At 38.1% G+C, this 22,323-nt stretch overlaps 1 protein-coding gene across 2 annotated transcripts in view; it reads right to left on the reverse strand.

Annotated features, from left to right (window-relative positions):
* The window catches only part of LOC127444144 (alpha-ketoglutarate-dependent dioxygenase FTO-like), a 208,405-nt gene extending 199,802 nt beyond the window's left edge, over positions 1-8,603 (reverse strand). For both annotated transcript variants that reach the window (XM_051703365.1, XM_051703373.1), the window contains exon 1: positions 8,511-8,603. In XM_051703365.1, coding sequence (XP_051559325.1) covers positions 8,511-8,588 — 78 coding nt within the window. In that variant the 5' untranslated portion in view covers positions 8,589-8,603. The remainder of the gene's footprint in view (positions 1-8,510) is intronic.
* Positions 8,604-22,323: the final 13,720 nt, after the last annotated feature.

Here is a 22,323-nt window from a genome sequence, read left to right on the forward strand (position 1 = left end):
CAGTATGTGAACACTCAGGCCATTTTAAGACGTGGTTTGCATACACTGTAAAAAAAAATCCTGTTAAATTTACAGTAAAAAAACTGGCAGCTGTGGTTGCCAGAAATTCACTGTAAAAAATACGGTAACCACGTTTCAGGCTTTACGGGATGTAATTTTGATGCCTGTATATTTTACGGTGCATTATCGTCATTTATATCATTAAATGATAAACTTGATATATTAACCTTCTGAAACTGTAAAAATCTGCTTTTCACTTTATAATGTATTGTTAATCACCATAGTAATTACAGATGGGCACATGATGACATGAAGTTCATCAATAGTGGTCCTTCCAGGAACAATGACCAATAAACATGTAGAGACAGTGCTCAGTGTCACTCTTAAAAAACACTAAACACCATCAGGTTAACATGTGAAATCAAAATAATGCAGTAAATATTAAACTACATCAAATATAACAAAGAACACCCCAAAGTACATAACTGATAATAAAAATAAGAAACATTACTATTCCCATAAAATATAAATAAATGTAATGGGTCACACAGGGAATTCTAGGAATGCCCGATTATTTTTATATTATAATTATAGTTTTTTACTGTAATTTTAACAATAATTTACCATAAAAAGTGCATGTACTCTCTTGTTAAACATGATATACATTTTTACTGTTAATTATACAGGAAAATCAGACTTTTTACATCTAAAAAAATTTATTTTTACAACATTTTCTGTAAAACTACATGTATTGTCTTTTTAAATATATTACAGTTTTGTACCATATATTTTAAGGTAACTACACATTTACCAATTAAGTGTTTTTTACTGTAGCATTTTTACAGTCTTTTACAGTTAAAATTATGGACATTTTTTACAGTGTAGCATGTCAGTTTCACTTAATTTTTTACATTTTAACAATGTATTTTTGTATAAATATGTACCAGGAATATTATTTATATTTTTTTTATTAAATGCTTGTCTACAATGCAAAACATTGCTGTCATGATTGTTTTGTAATTTTCAAAATCGTATTATTTCGACTAGATAATGTTCACTTAGTGAAAAGTTCAAGTCAGCAGAATTCACAACAACCTTTAATAAATCATAGAATTACGAATATTTAAGTTTGCATGGAATAAAAACACATTACAAGATCAGTGAATGTAGCATTCAGCAACAACACTGGAGCACTGGCTTGAGGGGTTAAACGGGACGCTATTCAATGCATCAAAGAAAATACAACACATACTTTACTATTGTTTATTAATAATAATATTATGATTGTATGATGATTATCTAATATTCAACTGAATAAAAATTATAAAAAGAAGTAATAATACAAGCTAATTAACATAATTTTTTTCCAGAATCCCAAAAACAATAGGGTGAATGGAAAGTCAGTGTTTGGGATTGACAACCGCATTTACATACAGATGTGATTCTTGAAATGTCCTGTTCATACAACATCTTACAGTAGCTGCTTAAATGCTGTCTATATTAACAAACAACCGAAGTTAAGCCTGTGTTCTAACAACTTTAACCATAGAGACAGTGACTAAAGCAAATATTAAAGATGGCAATGTCCATAACACTGACATGTCTATTCACATTTGACCCCACATTATTAAATAAACAAGTCCAGTTGAAGCGCGAGTTCATCCATCAGATCATAATAAACCGACAGCGGCTTTGAATGCTTTTTAACCACGTGCAGAGCTCAGCATTTGTATTCGGCCTGTGCCCGCGAGCAGCTCTGGTGGAAGATGGCTGGATCTTTGGATGACACACAGCTTATTTCTCCATCTCTGTGAGTTAACGGAACCCCTCATTATAACGCGAGACGTGTGTACAGTGCAACGTGGCTCTCGCATTATATGAGGTGACTAACATCTAGTAGTTCTGTTCACACAGCACTTGTTTGCCGAAAACGCGGTTGTAAGTCCTGAAAATTTGCGGGTGTCAGTTTGGTTGTAGAATCCGATTGTCACTCTCGTAAATAACCATCCTTTGAGTGAACATAAGCACTCAAATACAGGACTGACAACCATATTCTGCTGCTGTGTGAACGTGGCCACTGAGATCTGATTTCACAGTAAGAGTGTGTATGCTAAAAACCGGCTTCTTTTTCACTCGGTTCACTTTTTGGTCCACTTAAAGATATCGAAAATGTATTCTTTTTAAGAGGACTCGTGTGTGACAACACTCTAAATCTACTTCTATCTTTTAAAAAGATTAATCGATGGCATTTTTTTTTTATTATTATTATTATTATTATTATTTAAAAAAAATTTCACCTGGAGCTCAGTTGAAAATTTGATCAGCAGATGATATCCACCAAAAGATATGGATCAGCCTAGACTTATTTACAGCTCTGGGCCATTAGAGAAGACAGTGGCACACTCATCATTCTGCTCCAACACATACTAGCACAACCATTAAAAAGGCAGCAGACCAAATACTGCTTTACCTAAACAATTAATTAAACGAACACTTCCGCCTGTACTTAATCACTCAGTCCACCCTCTCTCCGTGCATCATAAAACAAATGAGACCTGAGTAAGGGGGCATTGATTGACCCAGTCATGATGTGGACGTCCACATCGCCAAACAATCCGTCGCTCTTAAATCACAGTCCCTGTGGGGTCTTCTGCAAGGCATGTGGCTGGTGGACATGGTGGGCTCTAGGTGGTAGGTTGTGGCAGCAGAAGGACTGACACGGTGCTGCAGCAGTAAGTAATGCATGTGTGGATTAGCGGTATGACGGCCTGATCAATACCGGCGGCTCGAGCCATTAGGAATGCAGCAGTAAACGACCCCCTATGGCAATAAAGCACGGTGTCCGCCTGCTACTTCATTTGCTGCCTCCATTAGTGTAATGGTATCATTATCAACTGTGGCAGTATTTTTTCTAACACTCCCACCCTCTTTCTCCTCTTCCCCTCCCTCATCCCCCCTCTTTTTCTGTATTTTCAGATTTTCAGATCATGACTTCAGAATAAGAAGTCATGAGCAACACTACATTACCCCCTTATTTTAGTTTTCCTTCACCTTTCACTCCTTTTTACATCACTCAGTCTCTGGATATAAATCTGGTGCTGCTTGAACACGGGTCTAATTATGTATTCCTGAGTGTGTTTTATGTGGCTGTCCGACACGTTTCTCTATTATGGACTCATTAATAGGACGTAGGCGTGCGGTCACGAATGGAGAGGGCGAAAAACGATGGGGGGAGAAAAGCTGCTGATTACACTGAAAGTGACACCATCTCCCACTAAAACATCAGCTCCGACATGACAGCGGCTCGGCATTAGAAACTATAAATCGTTACCTTAACACTAATTTACAGAGGAACATTTTGTGGGGGAAATTGATTAATCAAGACTGGCTGTGTGGCCTCATAATCAGCCATGAACTGAAGCTAGCTGTTAATTTAACAGAATTGCCAAGGGGAACACAAACCATTTTAATGAGTGTTCAGAAATGAAATAGCCAAAACAGCTTGCTCCAGCAAACACACAAGCCGAGAATCCAATGAGCCGATAACTCTCTGAATGATAGGCTGGGAGGAGTGAAAGCCTCTGAACATCTGGCAACCCTCTGTACTCCTTACGTACAATGCTGCGCTGAAACAATGTAATTCGTAATCTTTTTTCCTTGCTTATTTATCTACTCATTTTTCACAAAGATCAAAGGCGCTGCTCTCAGTTCAAGCCTAATATGCCTGAATTACCACACAGGCATCAGAAAAGGTGTCAAAAGCAGCAACAGAGGCCAACAGTGTCACAAGTGTTAAGAAATAAAACATGCTCAACAGATGGAAGAATGAGAAGCACTTTTCAAATCCATAATTGTGAGAGAAGGAAAAACAACATTGTAAGTACAATAAGATGGTCAAAGTGGCATCAATAATTGAATAATACTTTAGTAGGATCTTTGTTGTCATCTTAGCAATGTAAAAACCAGCAACTTTAATTGTCTAACATCCCTTGATCAACTTGTATAAAAACAGTACTTTTGGGTTGAAGACCATGTAAAGCCACTTCTAAAGGGATGAAATCAGTCTTTAATAGGCTATTAGCCAACAGTCTCCTTTTAGAGCAGGCTACAGCATGATAATGGAAGTGGTCTCTTTATCATGCACATGTGGCACATATGCTTAGGAAATGCCTGGAAAAGCTGAGCAGAAGATAAAAACAAGTCTTTTTTTAGATGAATAGCTCACAGGACATCTAGTGACATCCGTCCACATGTCACTTGTTGAGCATAAATGCACATATGTTTGTGGCAGAAACAACAGCATACACTATCCTACTTATGATTATGATTAAGTGGACCTGCATTTTATGTTAAGGAGCCCCAGGAATACACACCAAATTCCAAATCTGGTTGATATGTGGTTTTCCGCCCCCTTTTTAGTGTTTGTGAAAAAAAGAGATAAGAAGGAATGAGTTTGGGAAGAGGTAGCAGGCCTGTTTCCCTGTCAATCTGTCTGTCAGTCTGCTGTATAGACTCAGAACCAGGTGGATCAAGTTCTAAGCGAGTCAGAGACTCATCTGTTCCTAATGGCAGCTGCAATAAGCCAGAGGAACCACGTACTACATAGATTTCCTGCTGTCAGACATGATCCAAAAGCATGCCATCAGAGAGAGAAAAAGAGTATTTCAAAACTGAACAAAAGAGAGAAAAAGAATAAAAACAATGAAATAGAGAAATAAAGAGAGAGCTTGCTGATAGAGGAGTACAAGAACTTAATTTCACTAACTTGTCTGGGGTCTTCAACAGGGGGTCCGTGATCCCCCTAGGGCAAGGGTGGGCAATTATTTTGGTACAGGAGCCATTTCTGGCTTTAAGTAGTTCATAGTGGGACACATTGTTGCTACTCCTTTTGAGATACAATGTTCCGCATTTATTTAGTTCTTGTATCTTTTAAGGCCAGAAATAGTTGACTACTCAATTTTCTGAAGTGTATATGGGACGGATGGGGCTATTCGGCAATTGCTAAAGTATTGTATTGCTCTACAAAAGTAGATCATTTTCTATCAGGCATTAAAAAAATGAATAAAGGCTGAGCATAATAATAAATTATTTATTTACCATCTTTACTTCCCTGGTAATTTACTACTCAATTTAACACTCTCTACATCAGAAATTATTGAACTTTTAATGTTTGTCGCAAAGTGGGCCAATTTACTTATTTTATTCTCAAAACATTACTCATCTAAAAGGGTCATGATGCAGGTCTCATCAATGGTTTGTCAGCCAATGGTTTGGCTTTCCATTCAGCAACTGAATAAAACAGGCTGCATGACTATGATAAATTATTACTGCAAGAGTTCAAATAACATACAGGTGTGAGGGACTTCTACACATTCGTCTCTCGCTTGCTTTTGCTCGCGTGTCAATGATTACCCCTCCACATGTCAATAATTACGAGATCTATGTTTATATTTTATTCAAGTTTATCACTGAGAATGTTTGATCGCAAACTTAGTAGCACCAAACAGCACAAGCAGCCTCAAGAATGGACACAGAGTGGCCGTACCATACTTTTCCTTAAGCAGAAGAATATTGCACAAGAGATCGCCAAGTTTGTTCAAAGGGGAAAGCGAGAGCTACAAAGAGCACACTCGCACGCATGGTGGCCAGATTGCACAAAATAAGTATAACATTAGGCGGAATCTTTCAAATTTGCCCAAGTATAAATCTCTAATTGGGGGGTTTGCATATCTTATCTGGCAACCCTGAGCATGTTAAATGCTTGTTGAGGCGAGTTAGGTCCCAATGCAAGATAACTGAAATATTCAATGGGAAAAAAATGCTTTTAGGATAAATGAGCAACAGGCCAGATTAAATCATGTGGAGGGCCGGATCCGGCCCGCGGGCTGTAAATTGCCCATGTGTGCCTTAGGGGGTCTGCTAATTATTGTCTGATCTTAAAATGAACTTTTGTTTAAAATAAAATTGAAAATACGCCTCAAACTAAACAAACACAAAAGTTAACTCAACTTGAACCACCTCCTCCCCTTACAATTAAAAATCCCGAAACAATTTTTTTGAGAATGAGTACGAGTATACACTTTATTTTTGGTACTCGCTGATACCGAGTCGATACCTGTATTTATTTATTTTTCTAAACTCCATATCAACAGTTTATTTCAATGTTATCATCAAAATGGTGTTTAAATAAATTAATTCATTAAAACTTAAATCAAATGAAAGTATAATCATTAATTTTCAACATAATATCGTAATATTTTTTATCAAAATAAGTGCTTATATACAGAACCTCACGGCGCAATCCAAAATATAACACTGGAGTTATATATCAAATAAAGTACTGCATAACAGAGCATCACAGATGTTAGATACTGCTTAAGTATAATACAATTACTACTGAATTATTATTATTATTATTAGTAGTAGTAGTAGTAGTAGTATTACAGTGAATATTACATAACTTTACAGTAGTGATATACAGTATTTCTGTCATAATTTTCTCCTATAAATTTACCTTTAATTTTGACAGAGCTTTTATTTGGAAATGTTTCTATGTTGTTTTGACCAAGGAGCTCTGAGTCAGCAGCTTCCTACTCTGGAAAAGCTGGTTGCTACGTGACTCAAAGTGATTATTATTATTAATTATATTGATTATTATTATTATTATTATTAAACCACAAAAGCTGCTATTTAATTATATACTACGAGTATGTACTCTGTATGTGCCTCGCACTACAACGTGAATTTGCACTCTGTTTACTGGCATCTGCTACAAACAAAGCGTGTGATTCTCATGACGTGTTTTCCCTGTATGAGCCACTAAGGAGCAGTTTTAAAAGGTATGAGCAGCCGGCGTCAGCACAACACTGTCTCCACACTTTCACAAGTGCTCACATTTGAATTACATGCAAACTATATATTTACCTCATTAAATCGCAGCTTTTACGGTTAAATAATCTCACTAGGACATAACGTGATTTTCATTTGTGGGCTGAATGTTTACACAATGGCATTCATATGTCAGATGGAATCAGTTTTTGGTATCGGAGCATTTTTATGAGTACAGTACATGAGCACAGTATCGGGCCCAATACTGATATCAGTATAGCTCACCCAAAAATGAAAATTCTCCTGGCATCCCAGATGTGTATGACTTTCTTTCCACTACAGAAAACAAATGAAGATTTTTAGAAGAATATTTCAACTCTGCAGGTCCATACAATGCAAGTGAATGGGTGCCAAACTTTTTAAGCTCCAAAATCCACATAAAGGGAGCATAAAAGTAATCCAAAAGACTCCAGTGGTTAAATCCATGAGTTTAGACACGATAAGATAAGTGTTGGTTAGAAACAGATCAATATTTAAGTAATTTCTGTCATAAATTCTCCTCCCTGCCCAGTAGGGGGCAATATCCACAAAGAATGTGAATCACCAAAAATAGGAGGAGAAAGTGAATGTGAAGGAACAAGGACTTAAATATTGATCTGTTTCTCACCCACACCTATCATATCACTTAAGAAGATATTGTCCTTATGTGGATTTTGGAGCTTCAACATTTTGGCACCAATTTACTTGCATTGTATGGACCTACAGAGCTGAAATCTTCTTCTAAAAATCTTCATGTGACTTCAGCAGATGAAAGAAAGTCATGCACATCTGGGATGGCATGAGGGTGAGTAAATGATGAGAGAATTTTCATTTTTGAAAATAATGAACTAACTCTTTAAGGGGTCCTTGGCTGGAAAAAGGTTGCAAAAGAAATGCCATACTATTGATATGTTCGCTAACAAAACAACACTTTAAACACAGACGAGGTACTTTTAATTTTGCCATCTAATTAAACATCAGGAAAAACATTTATACACACTGTTATTTAGGTACACATTTCAGAACTGATAGGCACCACACAAGGATGCTTCACAAAACGCTCAGGTAAATCCACAGCTACAACACGTGTTATTTATGTCACCGTGTTTGTGCTTAATTATAAACACAACCTGTCGATTTCCATAACAGCTCACCATGGAAGAATCACCAGTCTAGTCATTAAGCTTTCTGGACAAGCAGAGGTGCAAACACGAAACATATGCTTCGTAAATTAAATAAATAGGGAAAAGTTTGGTTAGGTTGAGACACCTGCAGTGTGACAGACACCTGAACGCGCTTCTGCTCTTTTATTCATTCATTACCACCAACAACTCTAACGCAGCCACACAACACATTCCAGCAAAGTCAGTGAGTGACAGTCATAGCAAAACACTCCCCCAGCGCAGTGTTGTAACACACACGCATGTGCCGGATGACTGTGTACACAAAGCGAAAGAAATCCTGCGATAAAAGAATGGAAACATTACACAGGCAATGAGCAGCATTGAGATGCGCGCGCTTCAAATGAACACACGCCATCAACGAGTGCGTGCAATACCGCCCCGGGCACACTGAACGGTGTCTTAAAAGCTCCACAACTACATGCGATGATTGGCTAACTGAGAGAAAACTGCAAGCGATACCTTTCTCCTCTTTTCCCTCTCACTGTCATCCGATCTTTTCATGTTCCTGGAGTACTGTTTACGCTGCCTCGATTTCATTGCGCTCGCTGATGGGATATGTAGTCTTTACCACGCTGCATTTAGCGTTATAAATGTTGTTTTCTGGGTTTAAATAAAAATTCGCCGCCGTTCATCGTTTTAGGACACATATATAACAAATAAGCCAAGTTTAGTTGTTTAGCATTGCTGACTCACTTTAAAATAGTTACCAAGATTCCGTTTAAGACTACATTTCCCAGAAGCCTCTCGCCAGGAAAACCACGCTTGTAATTTGACTCAAACAGGAAATGGGGATAGACGAAAAGCTTTGAGTTTGAGAGAGGTTAGTAATAGAGTTTTGCTCATGTAAATTTGAAATTAGTGTTAAATTAATATTATATATATATATATATAAATCTGTGCAGAGTATATTAGTAATTTGTAAATACTTAATGATGGGACTCATCCTGCTGTTAGTAAAGGAGTTCAGGTGTTTAAGTATGCAAAGTTATTTCATTTAATAACACCAGTCTCTGTGACTGTAAAGTAAGGAATAATTGACGACGGACCGTTGAATTGTTGAAAAATAATGCACGCCCGAGGTGGTAATGACCGCATTACCACCTCGGGTGTCCATTATTTTTCAACAATTCAATGGGCCAGAGTCAATTATTCTGTTTATACCACGGTTACCACACCTTAAGACATGGTTCAAGGTTTTATCTCAGTACATTTTCTGGTTTTCGTCCCTAAAACGCTCTTGTGAGTGGAACTACTTTCTTCCGCCATGGATTCAGCGTCTTTAATACAGCTCAAACCTTAGTTGCTAATTTGAAAATATCACATTAGAACTAGCAATGGAGGCTTGCGCTGCTTTACTAGAGGACTTACTGGAGTAATAAGGTAGTGCGTTTGTGCATGTGTGTGTGAGTTTGTATTTGAGGGATTGAAAGAGAGAAACTCAGAAAATGAGATATCTCGCTTCTGGGATTAACTTTTTTCTCATCAGAAGTAACATCGCTTCAAAATCGCCAAGATGTGTGTTGCCATATTCCCGTTATAAACCTTAACAACTTTCTTTAATCCCCACTGAGAAGCAGGAGTGCACTGACATGACGACTCTCTCTCGAGTATGTTTGGGCCTTAAGTGTGTGCTTTACACGTATAATGTGTGTCCATGAGTGTGTGTGTGAGAGGGGGAGCGTGAGGGTTTTTCCCACAGATATTTCAGATAATATAGAAACTGCTGTATTGATCAAGTGTATCTAGTTTTGATACAGCTCAAGCCTTCATTGCTAATTCAAAAACGTCATGTTAGAACTAACAACGGAGGATGCGCTGCTTTTCTTTCTCTCTCTCTCTCTCTCTCTCTCTCTCTCTCTCTCTCTCTCGTCTGTGTGTGTGTGTGTGTGTGTGTGTGTGTGTGTGTGTGTGTGTGTGAGAAAGTGAAATGGGGGGTGGGGGTTAGCGCGGTGCTTTCCATTACAGCTATGTGAGGCTGATTAGGGTGAAATACATTGAAACATTAAAAGTTATTTAGGATAATAGAAATTGTTGTATTGATCAAATCACGGGGGTGTGGCTTTATTTGTCGGTCGTGACTCGAGTCTCGGTGTGTGTGTGTGAGCATGTGTAAGTGTGGGGGAGATTCAGTTTCACCGAAATTGAAATAAATGTAGGATATTTTTGACATTGTTTGACGTTCTTAACCGATTTACTTTAACCAATGACTTTGTTTATATGGTTATTTTGTTGTGGTAGCCTGTAGGGCTCTTTGATATAACTGAAATAATTTGGCGAAGTGATATGGAACCGTTATGCGGTCAAGACATGGAACTAATTTATAGCAGTGCCAAAACTTGAAAAATAATTGCACACCTTAGAACGTCTGTGAACCAACCAGAATCAATCATTTAACAGACCTGTGGAATAATGAGTAATAAGTAATTGCACTGTCATTAGATGTAATAAGGCATTGTTGAGATAGTACAGAGCTGCTTTGCCACTGTTTGGACTCTTCTGTGGTTTGCCTTTGCCTTCAATGAATGGAAATCAGAAACAGAGCTTTGGAAAAAACTTAGAGCCTATTCCAAAACAAAATCTTGCCATGTCTCTTTCAACCATTTCATCAGCTTTTGCCCAGGTGCTGTACAGCTGAACATAGTGGGCCCCAAATCAGGATATTCTATTTTCCAAAAACACCACTTTGAGCTGTAATAGAATATGTAGCAGCATTTGTGTATGACACGGCCATAACCCCCTCTGAGCGTCTGAGGTCAACAGACATCCCATAATGCATGTGAAGCGGTGTTGAAAAGTGTTCTGCTGGTTCCCAGTTTCAACGGAGGACTAAAGAACCTGGTCTGTGAAAGATATACAGGCACGAGCCCCGCTGAGGAGCAGGGGGGTATTAAAAGGTTTAAAAACACCTGCTATGTATTAGCATTACAGACTTTGATCAGTGTCTTCATTAGACTTCTTTGCAATCTCTCTTCTTTTATGATCGGGCCGACCCAGGCGAGCCTGGTACACAGATTGAACACATGTGCTCTCTTCACCTGTCTTGTAAAAAGCTCAAAGCACTCATACTTTCAAAGATTTCAGTGTCTCTGTCATCTTGTTGCAATAAACAGGAGGGCTCTTTTGATTCCTATTTATAACATACATTTCCGCCCTTCTCTTTTAGCTTTGGAGGGAAATATGTGTTTGAAAAATACCTTGAGCAAAGTGAGTCCATATGTATATAATGGGGGGATTTCTTTGTATATTAATGGAAAGGAAATTATTATGCTGTCATACTTTTTTGTTAGGAAATGAGACTCGTGTCTGTTTGTGCTTCATGTCTGACTTGCATCCAATCAATCAAAAATGTTTTTGTTTTGTTTGTTTTTATGTGTATGTCTAACCATTCTTCATATACTACAAATGCCAATCAACGGTGTTTGAAAGCTCTAGTGAGCCACCAGTGCCATCAGGCATGGATTTGGGTCTCATCTTTGCACCAATGCCTGTCAGCCTGTTATGCGTCCAATCGTCCCATCATTCCATCACATGTTCAGGAAAACTTTTAATACGTGATCACAACTTAAATATAGGTTGAGGGCAGCATGCTTTCAGATGTGGTACAAGCTTGAGTTAGAGAAAAAAGAGGGGGAGAGAAAAACTTTGAACTTCTGCAGCTCATCAAATCTTCCTCGTCTTTTGTCTGGCCAATTCTCTGTTCTCACTTTGCACTATGGGGGATGTTATGCATTATTGTGCAGTGCATCAGCAGCAGATGACCCTCTGACAGGCCTGCTTTTTACCCCCGCAAGTATAATAGCCGTGTAAAAAAGAGAGACTGCACTGGGCTGAAATCAAAGGTGTAAAAGAGCTTTGTGCCAGGAAAACAATAAGGAACATTAAAGACAAATTCATTGACCATTGTGCTGGGATTATATATTAGAACCAGAACCTGGCACAGCCTGCCTGATGCATAGTTTGAAAAAACAGCTTGTAAGTGAAAGCAGTCTCCTTTTTTTGAATAATGACAGATTTCCCTTTGAGCACATACTGTATTTTGGGCCACCTATACTTTAATAGCATTATCAAGTTGTGATGTGGTTTCTTCTAAAGAGGTGGTAAAGTCTGTTTGAAAAAACAAAACAAAAAAAATCTGTCCCAAGAGCAACAGAGACACAGAGGCTGTTGTTCAAGATTGAAAAAGAGCAATTTTGTCCTCCCCACATCCTGTCCATGACCATTTTCTCAGTGTCCTCCACGGTGTGCCTGGGAGAAAGGGGAGGCCTTTTGATTTTTATTTGTATTGAATGGGCATATGGAACATGCATGCAACTCCCCTGTGCCCTAACCTTCAATGATAAGCTGTAGGAAACTGTTATTTGTCAGTGCTATAAAGGAGATTGCTGCCCAGTGGTTTCAATTAACTTCAAAGCACTTTACCCAGGCAGTAATAGTTGTATCAAACCTGAACTGTATTATTTAGGTTCCACACTGGAGCTCTCAGAATGATTATGCACCCTTTTCAAAAGTGACTTTCTTTTCTTGCTGACTTTATGCATTCCTGTCTTTCAATGGGACTTTATTTTTTTCTGATCTCAGTTTTATTTAATATTTTTGTTTGTTCTTCTTTTCTATGACCCACCATTACAGCTATCAGATGACAGAGGGTGACCTGTGGCACTGGATACAAAACACAAATAATGAATGGATATAACCTAGAAGAACCTGGTTTAAAGGCACACTCAGTAACATTTCTGTTTATGTTCGCTGACATCTAGCAGTGTAGAAGTTCTCAGTTAACAATGTTGATAAGTACAATTGCATGCACAGTTATAGGCTAATTGAGCTACAGTGGGTTTATGTGAAGGCGAGTTTAAAAAAAACATTTCCGTAATTTTAACGGTAAACGACTGTAAATATGCTACAGTAAAAAAAAGTTAATTGGGTAACGGGTAGTTACCTTAAAATATATGGTAAAAATAATAATATTTTTGAAAAGACAGTACATGTAATTTTACTGTAAAATGTTGAATTATGATTTTACCATATAACTAATGGTACAAAATTATTTTATGTTTAACAAGAGCGGGCGTTCCCAGAATTCCCTGGTGACCCATTACATTATATTTTATGGGAATATTTATGTTTCTTCTTATTTTTAATATCAGCTATGTACTTTGGGGTGTTCTGTGTTATATTTTATGTAGTTTAGTTAATGTTTATTGCATTATTTTCATTTCAAATGCGTTACCCTGATGGTGTTTAGTGTTTTTTAAGAGTGACACTGAGCACTGTCTCTACATGTTTATTGGTCATTGTTCCTGGAAGGACCACTATTGATGAACTTTATATCATCATGTGCACTTCTGTAATTATGGTGATTAACAATATATTATAAAGTGAAAAGCAGATTTTTACAGTTTTTGGAAGGTTAATGTTCAAGTTTGTATCATGAATTAATATAAACTGTAATGTACCGTAAAATATACAGGTTTAAAAATTTCATCCCGCAGGCATCAAAATTACATCTCGCAAAGCCTGAAACGTTGGCAACCACAGCTGCCAGTAATTTACTGTAAAATTTACATTTTGTTTTTTTTTTTTACAGTGTGTCTGTTCATGTGTACATGAGAAAATGTGTAATCAAATATTTGAAAGAAGGAGGACAGATGCGCAGGTTTAAATACACGTCTCTCGTCACCTTTTGGAACATGCACACATTGCAGAGACCAATTGTAATACAGTTAATGTGTATACAGTACATTTACAGTACATTAAATCTTAAAAATAAAAATTTATGTTTTAGTCCATCTGAAATTGAGCTTTAAAAGTGTATGTAAATGTACTGATTTTAAAAATGCACTATTCATTTTTCAGCCATGATTAATTTATTCTGTAAGGAAAACTGTCCAGTTAAAAGGGATTATTGAGACAAATACATTCATATTCTGTAATATTTTCAAGTTTTGCAATTAGCCAAAAAAATAAAAAAAATAAATTGCTTCTTTAAAATATTATTTTTATGCGGTTATAATAAATAGGGTAGTATATGGTAGCATCAACTTCCAATAGTTAGGTAGTGTTTCGAGGACAATACGAAGCTCTATAAATATTAGTAGACTCTGATTTACTGCACCTTGTAATAGTTTGTGAAATAAAGGTTAAAAACCCTGTCTTTGAATGTCACGGAGGGCCTTATGTTGGATCCATGTTCAGCTCTGGCACAGTTTTGGCTTATGTACACAGAATCAGGCAAGCAAGGCCTATAAAAATGATTCACAAAATACATGCACTAAATACATGTTGATTAAGCCCCCTATAAATGATCACACACACACCACAGGAAAGAGACTGATGGTTGCTGAAGGAAGAGCGTGCAGCCTGCTGTTAGATGTGGTGTACCTCCTTGGTTAGGATCACTTCCAGACACCATCAGAGGGGGCAGTTTTGCTAGAGTTTTGATTTGAATACCATGATCAGTGAAGAGTTTTATAGGAAACCCATTAAAATGTGAGGTTTGACATACAAAAGGGCCCTGTTTTAAAACTCGTGGCCAATGTCAGGCTGAAAGACATTATAGAATTCTATACAGAAGCACACATCTTGTGTGTCTGTGCCTCGTATGCTACTCCTTATGGTGGAGGTTAGTCTATCTGGAATGACTGCTTTTATTCATGACTTACCGCAATAGGTTGAAGTCGTCTGCCTCCTATGCAAAACAATGTTTAGAGTTTTCAAAGGGGAAAGTAAGGACACGCATGAAGATCCTCAAATGTCTCCCTCAACCTGACCTCTTCGTCTTGGGAGTTTCTTCAAAATATCAACTATTTTAATTCAGCTTGTCATTCATTCAGCTGATCTCAGCTCTATACAACCTCCTCAGAAAGTGTTTTTATTTTTTTTTATTTTTTTTTTCACAATGAAAGCTGAAGAGCAATAATGAAATATAATTAAGAGGTACATAAATAAATATTAAAAGCTAACTCTTTGAACTAAAATGTTTTGGGTTATTTTTATGAGGGCTTTTCTGGACTCCAGTGTGCAATTTTTTTGAATGCTCTATAAACAAATGTAGAGGTAGGGGGAAGAAATTAAAAGGTGGTCATTGTAGACCTGGAAACATTATGTTGTTACTGTTTTTTTCTTATTTAAAAAAAAATAATGTTTCTGTATTAGGAAATAAAAATAAATAAAGAAAAGATAAAATATGATTTAAAAAATTCAACAACCGTGATAGATCTGTCTATACAATTGCAAGTATTATTCAACAACATACCTCATTTAATGGTGAAATAATAAACTGTGTTAGTCATCAGTCGGGCTTACTGTGAATCTGACGTGTGAATTGTAAAGAAAAATATGCCACTCTACACCCTGACAGATGTTTTACTTCCAATATAATTTTGTGCAATGCTTCACACAGCACCAAGCACATTCTGTATTAATTTACTGTATAAATCAATAACGAAACAGCCAAAGCAGATCCTGTAAGTTAGGTAACAAGATGAGTTTAGATAATAAATAAACATAATAATTGATGTACATTTTCCTTGGACATTTCATGTAATTTTCATAGCAAAATTGATGACCTTTATGCCATTTAAATCAAATTGATGACATTTCCTGCAACCTGGGCTCATATATATTAAGCATTTCAAAGTACTGTAAGAGTGATATATTTAATTGTGATCATTGGAGCCTTTCTGTACTAACGTTCCCAATGATTGATTCTGTTTCTGTTGTTTCCATGAGGACTGTAAAAATGGCATGCTTGTGTTTGTGGATAAAGCCATATTGTCCTCAGTATAGCTTTTGGGTTTTGAGGTTTTCAACAGCCATTCATAATGAGTCTAAGCAGTATTAAAGCAGTTTCCCTGCTCCTCTCAGCATGTGTTTAATTGTGTATTTGGTTTGGCATATGTGTATGGATGTTTGGTTTGGCCTGGGCTAGAGAGTGGCTTCTGGTTATCCATCGTTTATTAATTGCTTTGATGTTGAAACCTAAAAGCTGCTTGTTTCCATTTAGACGCAGTTGTTATATTATTCTGTGGAAGCGATGTGTTGTCTGTGCGTGTTAAACAGGACTCCTTATTAGCTGGAGATGATGAGGTCATTTAGGGTGTGTGTGTGTGTGTGTGTGTGTTTGTACATGTGCTTAATGTGGAAGCATCTCTCCACTATTTCCATCAATACTGGCAGCATTGTTTTACAGTGTCTGCTTTATGATAACTATAGTAACTCTGTCATCAGAATTATCTCACAGTGAAATCAGAAATAGTAGGTTGACCTTTCTTTAGCTGAAATTGGTCTGTACTTACTGAAATACGAAACACTGCCCTCAGTGGCCAAAACAGTAAGTGTTGTTGGGTGTATGGACAATTGTTTTTTCTGGGTGTAATGTCCATGGAGGGGAACCAAAAGCAAGTTGTTTTCAGCTGTTGAGGCTGGAATGCAGTAAAGAGGAATGCATATTTTATAAACTGTACCCCCAAACCTAAACCTAACCATCATTGGAGTTTACATTTATCGTTTGAAGGGAAAAGGCAACCTCTGAATTGAACTGGTTACTGATTATGCGAATGCAATCATTTCCTGGTTTCAACGCAGGATCCAAATCCAGGTCTCCCATGCAGCTGACGCAATGTGCTTCCAGTCACACCACAGGGTAAGGTAAGCACTAGTGATGTGAACAACTTCAGATATAAAACCTGCATGCACAATACTCAATAGTAAAATTCATTTACATCTCTCCATTGAAACATTTTGCCCCCTCATTCAAGTCCTCGGTTCACACATGGTCATCAGCAGCTCACTGATCAGCAGTTCTCAATGTTATATCCAAAAGAGGTGGTTTTCAGTTCAGTGTACTGGTGACACAAACTGCTGTGATCGACTTGATGTACTGTTGATGCAAGAGCTGCTGTCCCCAGATCAGTTTACTGTTGACTCGGGAACTGTAGACTGGATCATCTTCATACATTGATGAAATGACAATACAATCAAGTCATAAAAAATTTTCCAGTATGTTTTATTTGTTATACTTTCTGCTCTTCAGCAAAATACACCTGAAACATACATTTCGCCCCTTAATCACACGCATGCTCAATGTCAGCAGCTCATCGGTTCTTAGTATACCGAACACCTCCGAAAGAGGCGATTCTAAGTTCAGTGTACTGTTGACTCGAGAACTGTTACGAATGACTTGTACTGTTGACTCGAGAACTGCTGTCCCTGGATCAGTGAGTGTACTGTTGACTCGAGAACTGTTGCGACCGGATCATCATCATACATTGATAAATCGGTAATACAATCAAGTCATAAACGTATTTCCAGTATGTTTTATTTGTTTTACTTTCTGCTGTTCAGCAAAATACACCAGAAACATACATTTCACCCCTTAATCACAAGCATGCTCACTATCAGCAGCTCTTCGGTTCTCAGTATGTCAGACACCTCCGAAAGAGGCAATTCTCAGTTCAGTGTACTGTTGACTTGAGAACTGTTATGAGTGACTCATTGTACTGTTGACTCGAGAACTGTTGCGACCGGAGCGTTCAGTCCGATTTGTGAACTAGTTTGAGCAGTTCATTGCAAAGAAGAGTTAGGAAAGAAGATATCATGCGAACTGTTTCAAATGATTCAGTCCGATTTGGTGAACTACTTCAACTCGTTCACTAAAAAGAACCGGTTCAAAAGAACGATTCGTTCACGAACTGGACATCACTAGTAAACATTTTGGAGCTGATGTAAAAATGTGTGTTAGGAGATTGTGCTTGTCGGTGAGTCGGCATTATATGACCAATCCTGGAACTATTGGAAACAACATGCTGACTTCCCGTCTAATTGCTATCATCAAGAAGTTCTTCAGTAAAACCTAATCAGTTCAGCTTCAGTCTTCACCGGTTCCTTCAAAATCATACACATCAACGTCAATTTTTTCCTGCTTCCAAAAAAGTGGCAGCAACTCAGTGAGAGACAGAGAAGAAAAACAAGCACTATGTGAGGTTTTGTTTAATTGAACACCACTGTAATTCATGATTTTCCTGATGATATCACCATGTCAAACAAACAGCCTGACCCCTCTCAAAGTGTAAACACACCCTTCAGAAAACACGAGAGACCAAAAGAGACAGAGGCCTACCACACACCTAGCGCTGACACTTTCCATAACCCCTTTCTCCCCCTCTCTGTCTCTCCTACTGTCAGGGAGACCAAAGCTGTCTGGGTAAAACCTTTTGAAGTCATCAAGTGGTTTTGCAAATTATGTTGTTTTGCGGTGCAGCGCTGGGCCAGATTAATAAAAGAATGTGTGACTGCATTAGAACGTGGAAGACAAGCGCTGCTGTCCTAAAACCGCCACAGCTTTTAAATGTATGTTGATCACATGTCTGCCGGCCAAGTCCTCATTTCAACATGGTGTCAGAGACAGCTTTTGGATGGCAGCCGAGGTTTGGGCTTATTTGTCTTTTATAAAAAGGACAACTATCCGAACAGTGCCAAGGCACCCTTAGGCTCTTTGATATGTTGAAGCAGGAGTTGGACTGGGAAGGAATGCTTCGCTCAGCTGGTCTGCAGATGTGCTGGTGTTGGGCGTCTTCTGACTGAACCAGGATCAGATTAGTGTTCCCTTTTTTATTCTGGCCCCAACGAAGAACACAATGCATTTGTATGTGTTAAAGGGAAAAAATCCCTCCACGGGCCAATAATTTGCAGGTGGTATTCGAATATGTGAGCATGTTGGTGACCACATATATAATGCTTCTCTTATCATTAAAGAAAAAAGGCTTAGCTTATGGTACTTTTAACTTTTATGGTGGTTGTGGGCTGAATTTTGAGTGGAGTTGTTGGTTTTGCTAACAGTGGAATATGTGTCCAAGGCTTTCATCATTTATTTTCCCTCTGGTTCGCCTGACATGGCACTTGTGACTGAAATGCTGGCAAAACAATATTTACTGACTTATCAATTTATTTATTTATTTTCAGAAAGGTTTCCAGACGTCCTCATTAGTCACTTCTCTTAGCCAGTGAATAGAGTGTGTTTGTTTATCCTAACTGCAGAGGTTCTGGTGTTAACGGCACACTGTTGTTCCGGGCTGCTGCTAAAGCACAGGGTGACCTCAACAGTCAGGATGAAACATCCTAGTGCCTTCCTGATCAGACAGGAAGAGAAAATGTTGTCACCTATCATAGCCATGACTAGAAAACTGAAACGCTATTTGATTAACAGTGCACTCAGTAATATTGTGTATAAGTTGCATTGACACCTAACAGCGTAGATGCAGAATCACGCAAAAACAGTTCTCAGTTTGTGCATCTGCACACTAGAGAAAGCTCAGACAGAGCGTTTGGCCGATATGCATTGCTCTGTTTGGAGGGTGTGGAAAGATCCGTGTCAAGTTTGAAATCAAAGCGTGAATACAACAAACTGGATTCAAGAAAACACAACTGGACCTGCTTCTCTATGATTCTCATTGATCAACGGATACAAGTTGAAATGTTCTCAACTTTTGTTCACATGACGGAGCTTCACTTTTGCAAACCCTTGCGTTTTCCTTCTAAGTCCTTTCGGCGGAGCATATCTATGGAATCTATGCTTTCGCAGTGTTCTTTGTCGCAGGGTAAAATCTAGTGTGTTGGCGCACCTACCAATATCATAACAATACGCTAATTGCAGTCAGCCATGATTAATTTACTCCATGAGTGAAAGTGTCCAGTTAAAGGGGATTATTGAGATAAAGCATGTAATATTCGGCTGGTCATGTGATCTCAACATGTCAGCGCTCATGAATGTGCACCCAGTACCATATGTAGAATAAAGCAGTTTTATCTCCAACACTGATATGACTAGAGACTTCATCTCACGTGACTGTACATCATTTAATAATTTTTCTTAAATAATCATCATTTCTTTTTGTTTAAAAGTTTAGCAATTACACACCTTTCAGTGGCCACATCACCCTGTAGCTCTAGACTGGTTGCCCACTGAAGCAAAGCAGCGTTGAGCCTGGTCGGCATGGGAAACCTCCTGGGGAAAACTAAGGTTGCTGCTGGAGATGTTAGTGAGACCAGCAGGGGGTGCTCACCCTGCGATCTATGTGGGTCCTAATGCTCCAGTATAGTGGTCGGGACACTATACTTAAAAAAGGCACCGACTTTCGGATGAGACATTAAACCGAGGTCCTGACTCTTTGTGTTCATTAAAAATTCCAGGGCACTTCTTGTAAAAGAGTAGGGGTATAACCCCAGTGTCCTGGCCAAATTCCCCCATTGGCTTTTATCAACCACGCCCTCCTGATAATCCCTACCCATTAATTGGCTGTATCACTTTATAGTCTCCTCACCACTAACAGCTGGTGTGTGGTAAGTGTAGTATAGCACTATGGCTGCTGTCACATCATCCAGGTGGATGCTGCACACTGGTGGTTCTTGAGGAGAACCCCCTGTTCACACTGTAAAGTGCTTTGAGTGTAGTGTCAGAAAAACACTATTTAAGTGTAACATTCTCATTCAATTAGCAAACATTACAGCATAACAGTTCATTCTTTTCCACTTATCCTAAGTTCTTTTGTCCTTTCAAACCTATAAATCTAGAATCTTACGACCCTGGACAGACAAAGACTATTGTGGACAAGTCTGTCCCTATGCACACAGACAGAGCCAAAAACCACAGGAATTTTCAGTTTGAATGTTTTTGACGCTGTATATCACATAAATGTGATAAGAAATGTTGAGTAATTATATGCTTTTTAGTGCTAACGCTCACCAAAAAGCTCACAGTTTGAGTTGCGTAAAAGTTATGCCAAAGAATGTAGCAATTAGATATGTCTTAACATGTGGTTATATAGACATGATGAGTGGGTGAAGGGATGTGTATAATCATGTGTTCAAGTAGTAAACAGCACTTGGCTCTGAGCAAGCCAGTATACAATAGCCCTCCCTTTGTCTACCCCTAAATTTACATTGTAAACGGTTGACACTTTTTGGCTATGTCAGATTTGCGGAGTGGTGAAACTATAAACCTAGCGCGACCCCTTTTTTATATGCCTCTGACCTCAGCTCCCTGCCTCGTAAATCAGCCGTAATTAAAAACGCAAAAGAAAGGCCGTTATTGCAAAGTTGCACCGCAGAAAACATAAGACAGCCATTTTGAGGCTTTTCCCGGCATGCTTTGCAGTGGGTAATTAGTCAGCGATGGCAGATTAAATGTGATTTTGAGAGACAACAAAATACGGATGGCAGACTGTGGTTTTCTGAAGCCCAGATTCCTCCAGAGAGAGAGACAGGAGACTGTCAGAGGGGATTCGCTTGATTTACAGCATTATTTCAGTAAATTACAGTCAGCTTCAGGGACAGGCCAGGATGTTTTAATTGCTAACATGAAATTATAAAGTAAAATGACAGCGCAAATGTATTTAAAGTGAGACAGATGCTAGAGTGTATTTTTGGGTTTGACATGCATATTTGCCAATCCTCTCTTTCTCTCTCAGTCTTCATGCTTCTTATTTAAACAAATTTATTTATGTCTAATGGCCAATTAACTGCATGAGTGCATACCCTGTGTCTCTTGCTCATGTTCTATGAGGCATTATCATGCTTTGATTAAACTGTAGTATGTGCCAGAATGGACAAATTTCTCTATTAACAGTTGAAGAGGTGACTGAGGTTCTTTTTTTTTATTATTTTTTTATTAAAAGCTTGTCAGATTTCATTGTACACAGACATGAATAAAGCCTTGTTTTACACACCATATACTTTGGCCTTACATAAACCAGTACCTCTGAATCCTATAAATTATACCTGTGAGGGGTTATAAATTGTCTTAACATCTCGACATCTCGATCTCAAAATCTCAACATCCTAAAAATCATTCGCAGATGTAAAAAAAGTCAATGGCCATTCGCAATATTTTTTTTGCGGTTGTGCAGATGAATCGAGTGTCACCAGAAGCCATATTCCTCTCTTGACGGGTGGTTTGGCAGTGCATTTTCTGCTGATTCAGTGGGAAAGATGTATTTGTAGCATCTGTATGTCTGTGTGTTTGCATGTAAGCCCTTGTTGTGAAGCATAACAAAATGACAGTCACCAACAACAACAGCAGCCAAACTCAATTTGGCCCTGTAGCTCAGAATATAAAAAAAAGCAGAAAGACAGATACAAATGTAGAAACTAAAAGAAAAAGACAGATGAAGATGCATGGAAATGGAAAAAGACAGATGAAGATATATGGAAATGGAAAAAGAGGATAACAGAAGATGGAAGGATGCTTTTAACTGAATTAAAATGGATCTTTCTG

Source organism: Myxocyprinus asiaticus, chromosome 1 (assembly GCF_019703515.2).
Source record: "Myxocyprinus asiaticus isolate MX2 ecotype Aquarium Trade chromosome 1, UBuf_Myxa_2, whole genome shotgun sequence".
NCBI classification, from domain to species: Eukaryota; Metazoa; Chordata; class Actinopteri; order Cypriniformes; family Catostomidae; genus Myxocyprinus; species Myxocyprinus asiaticus.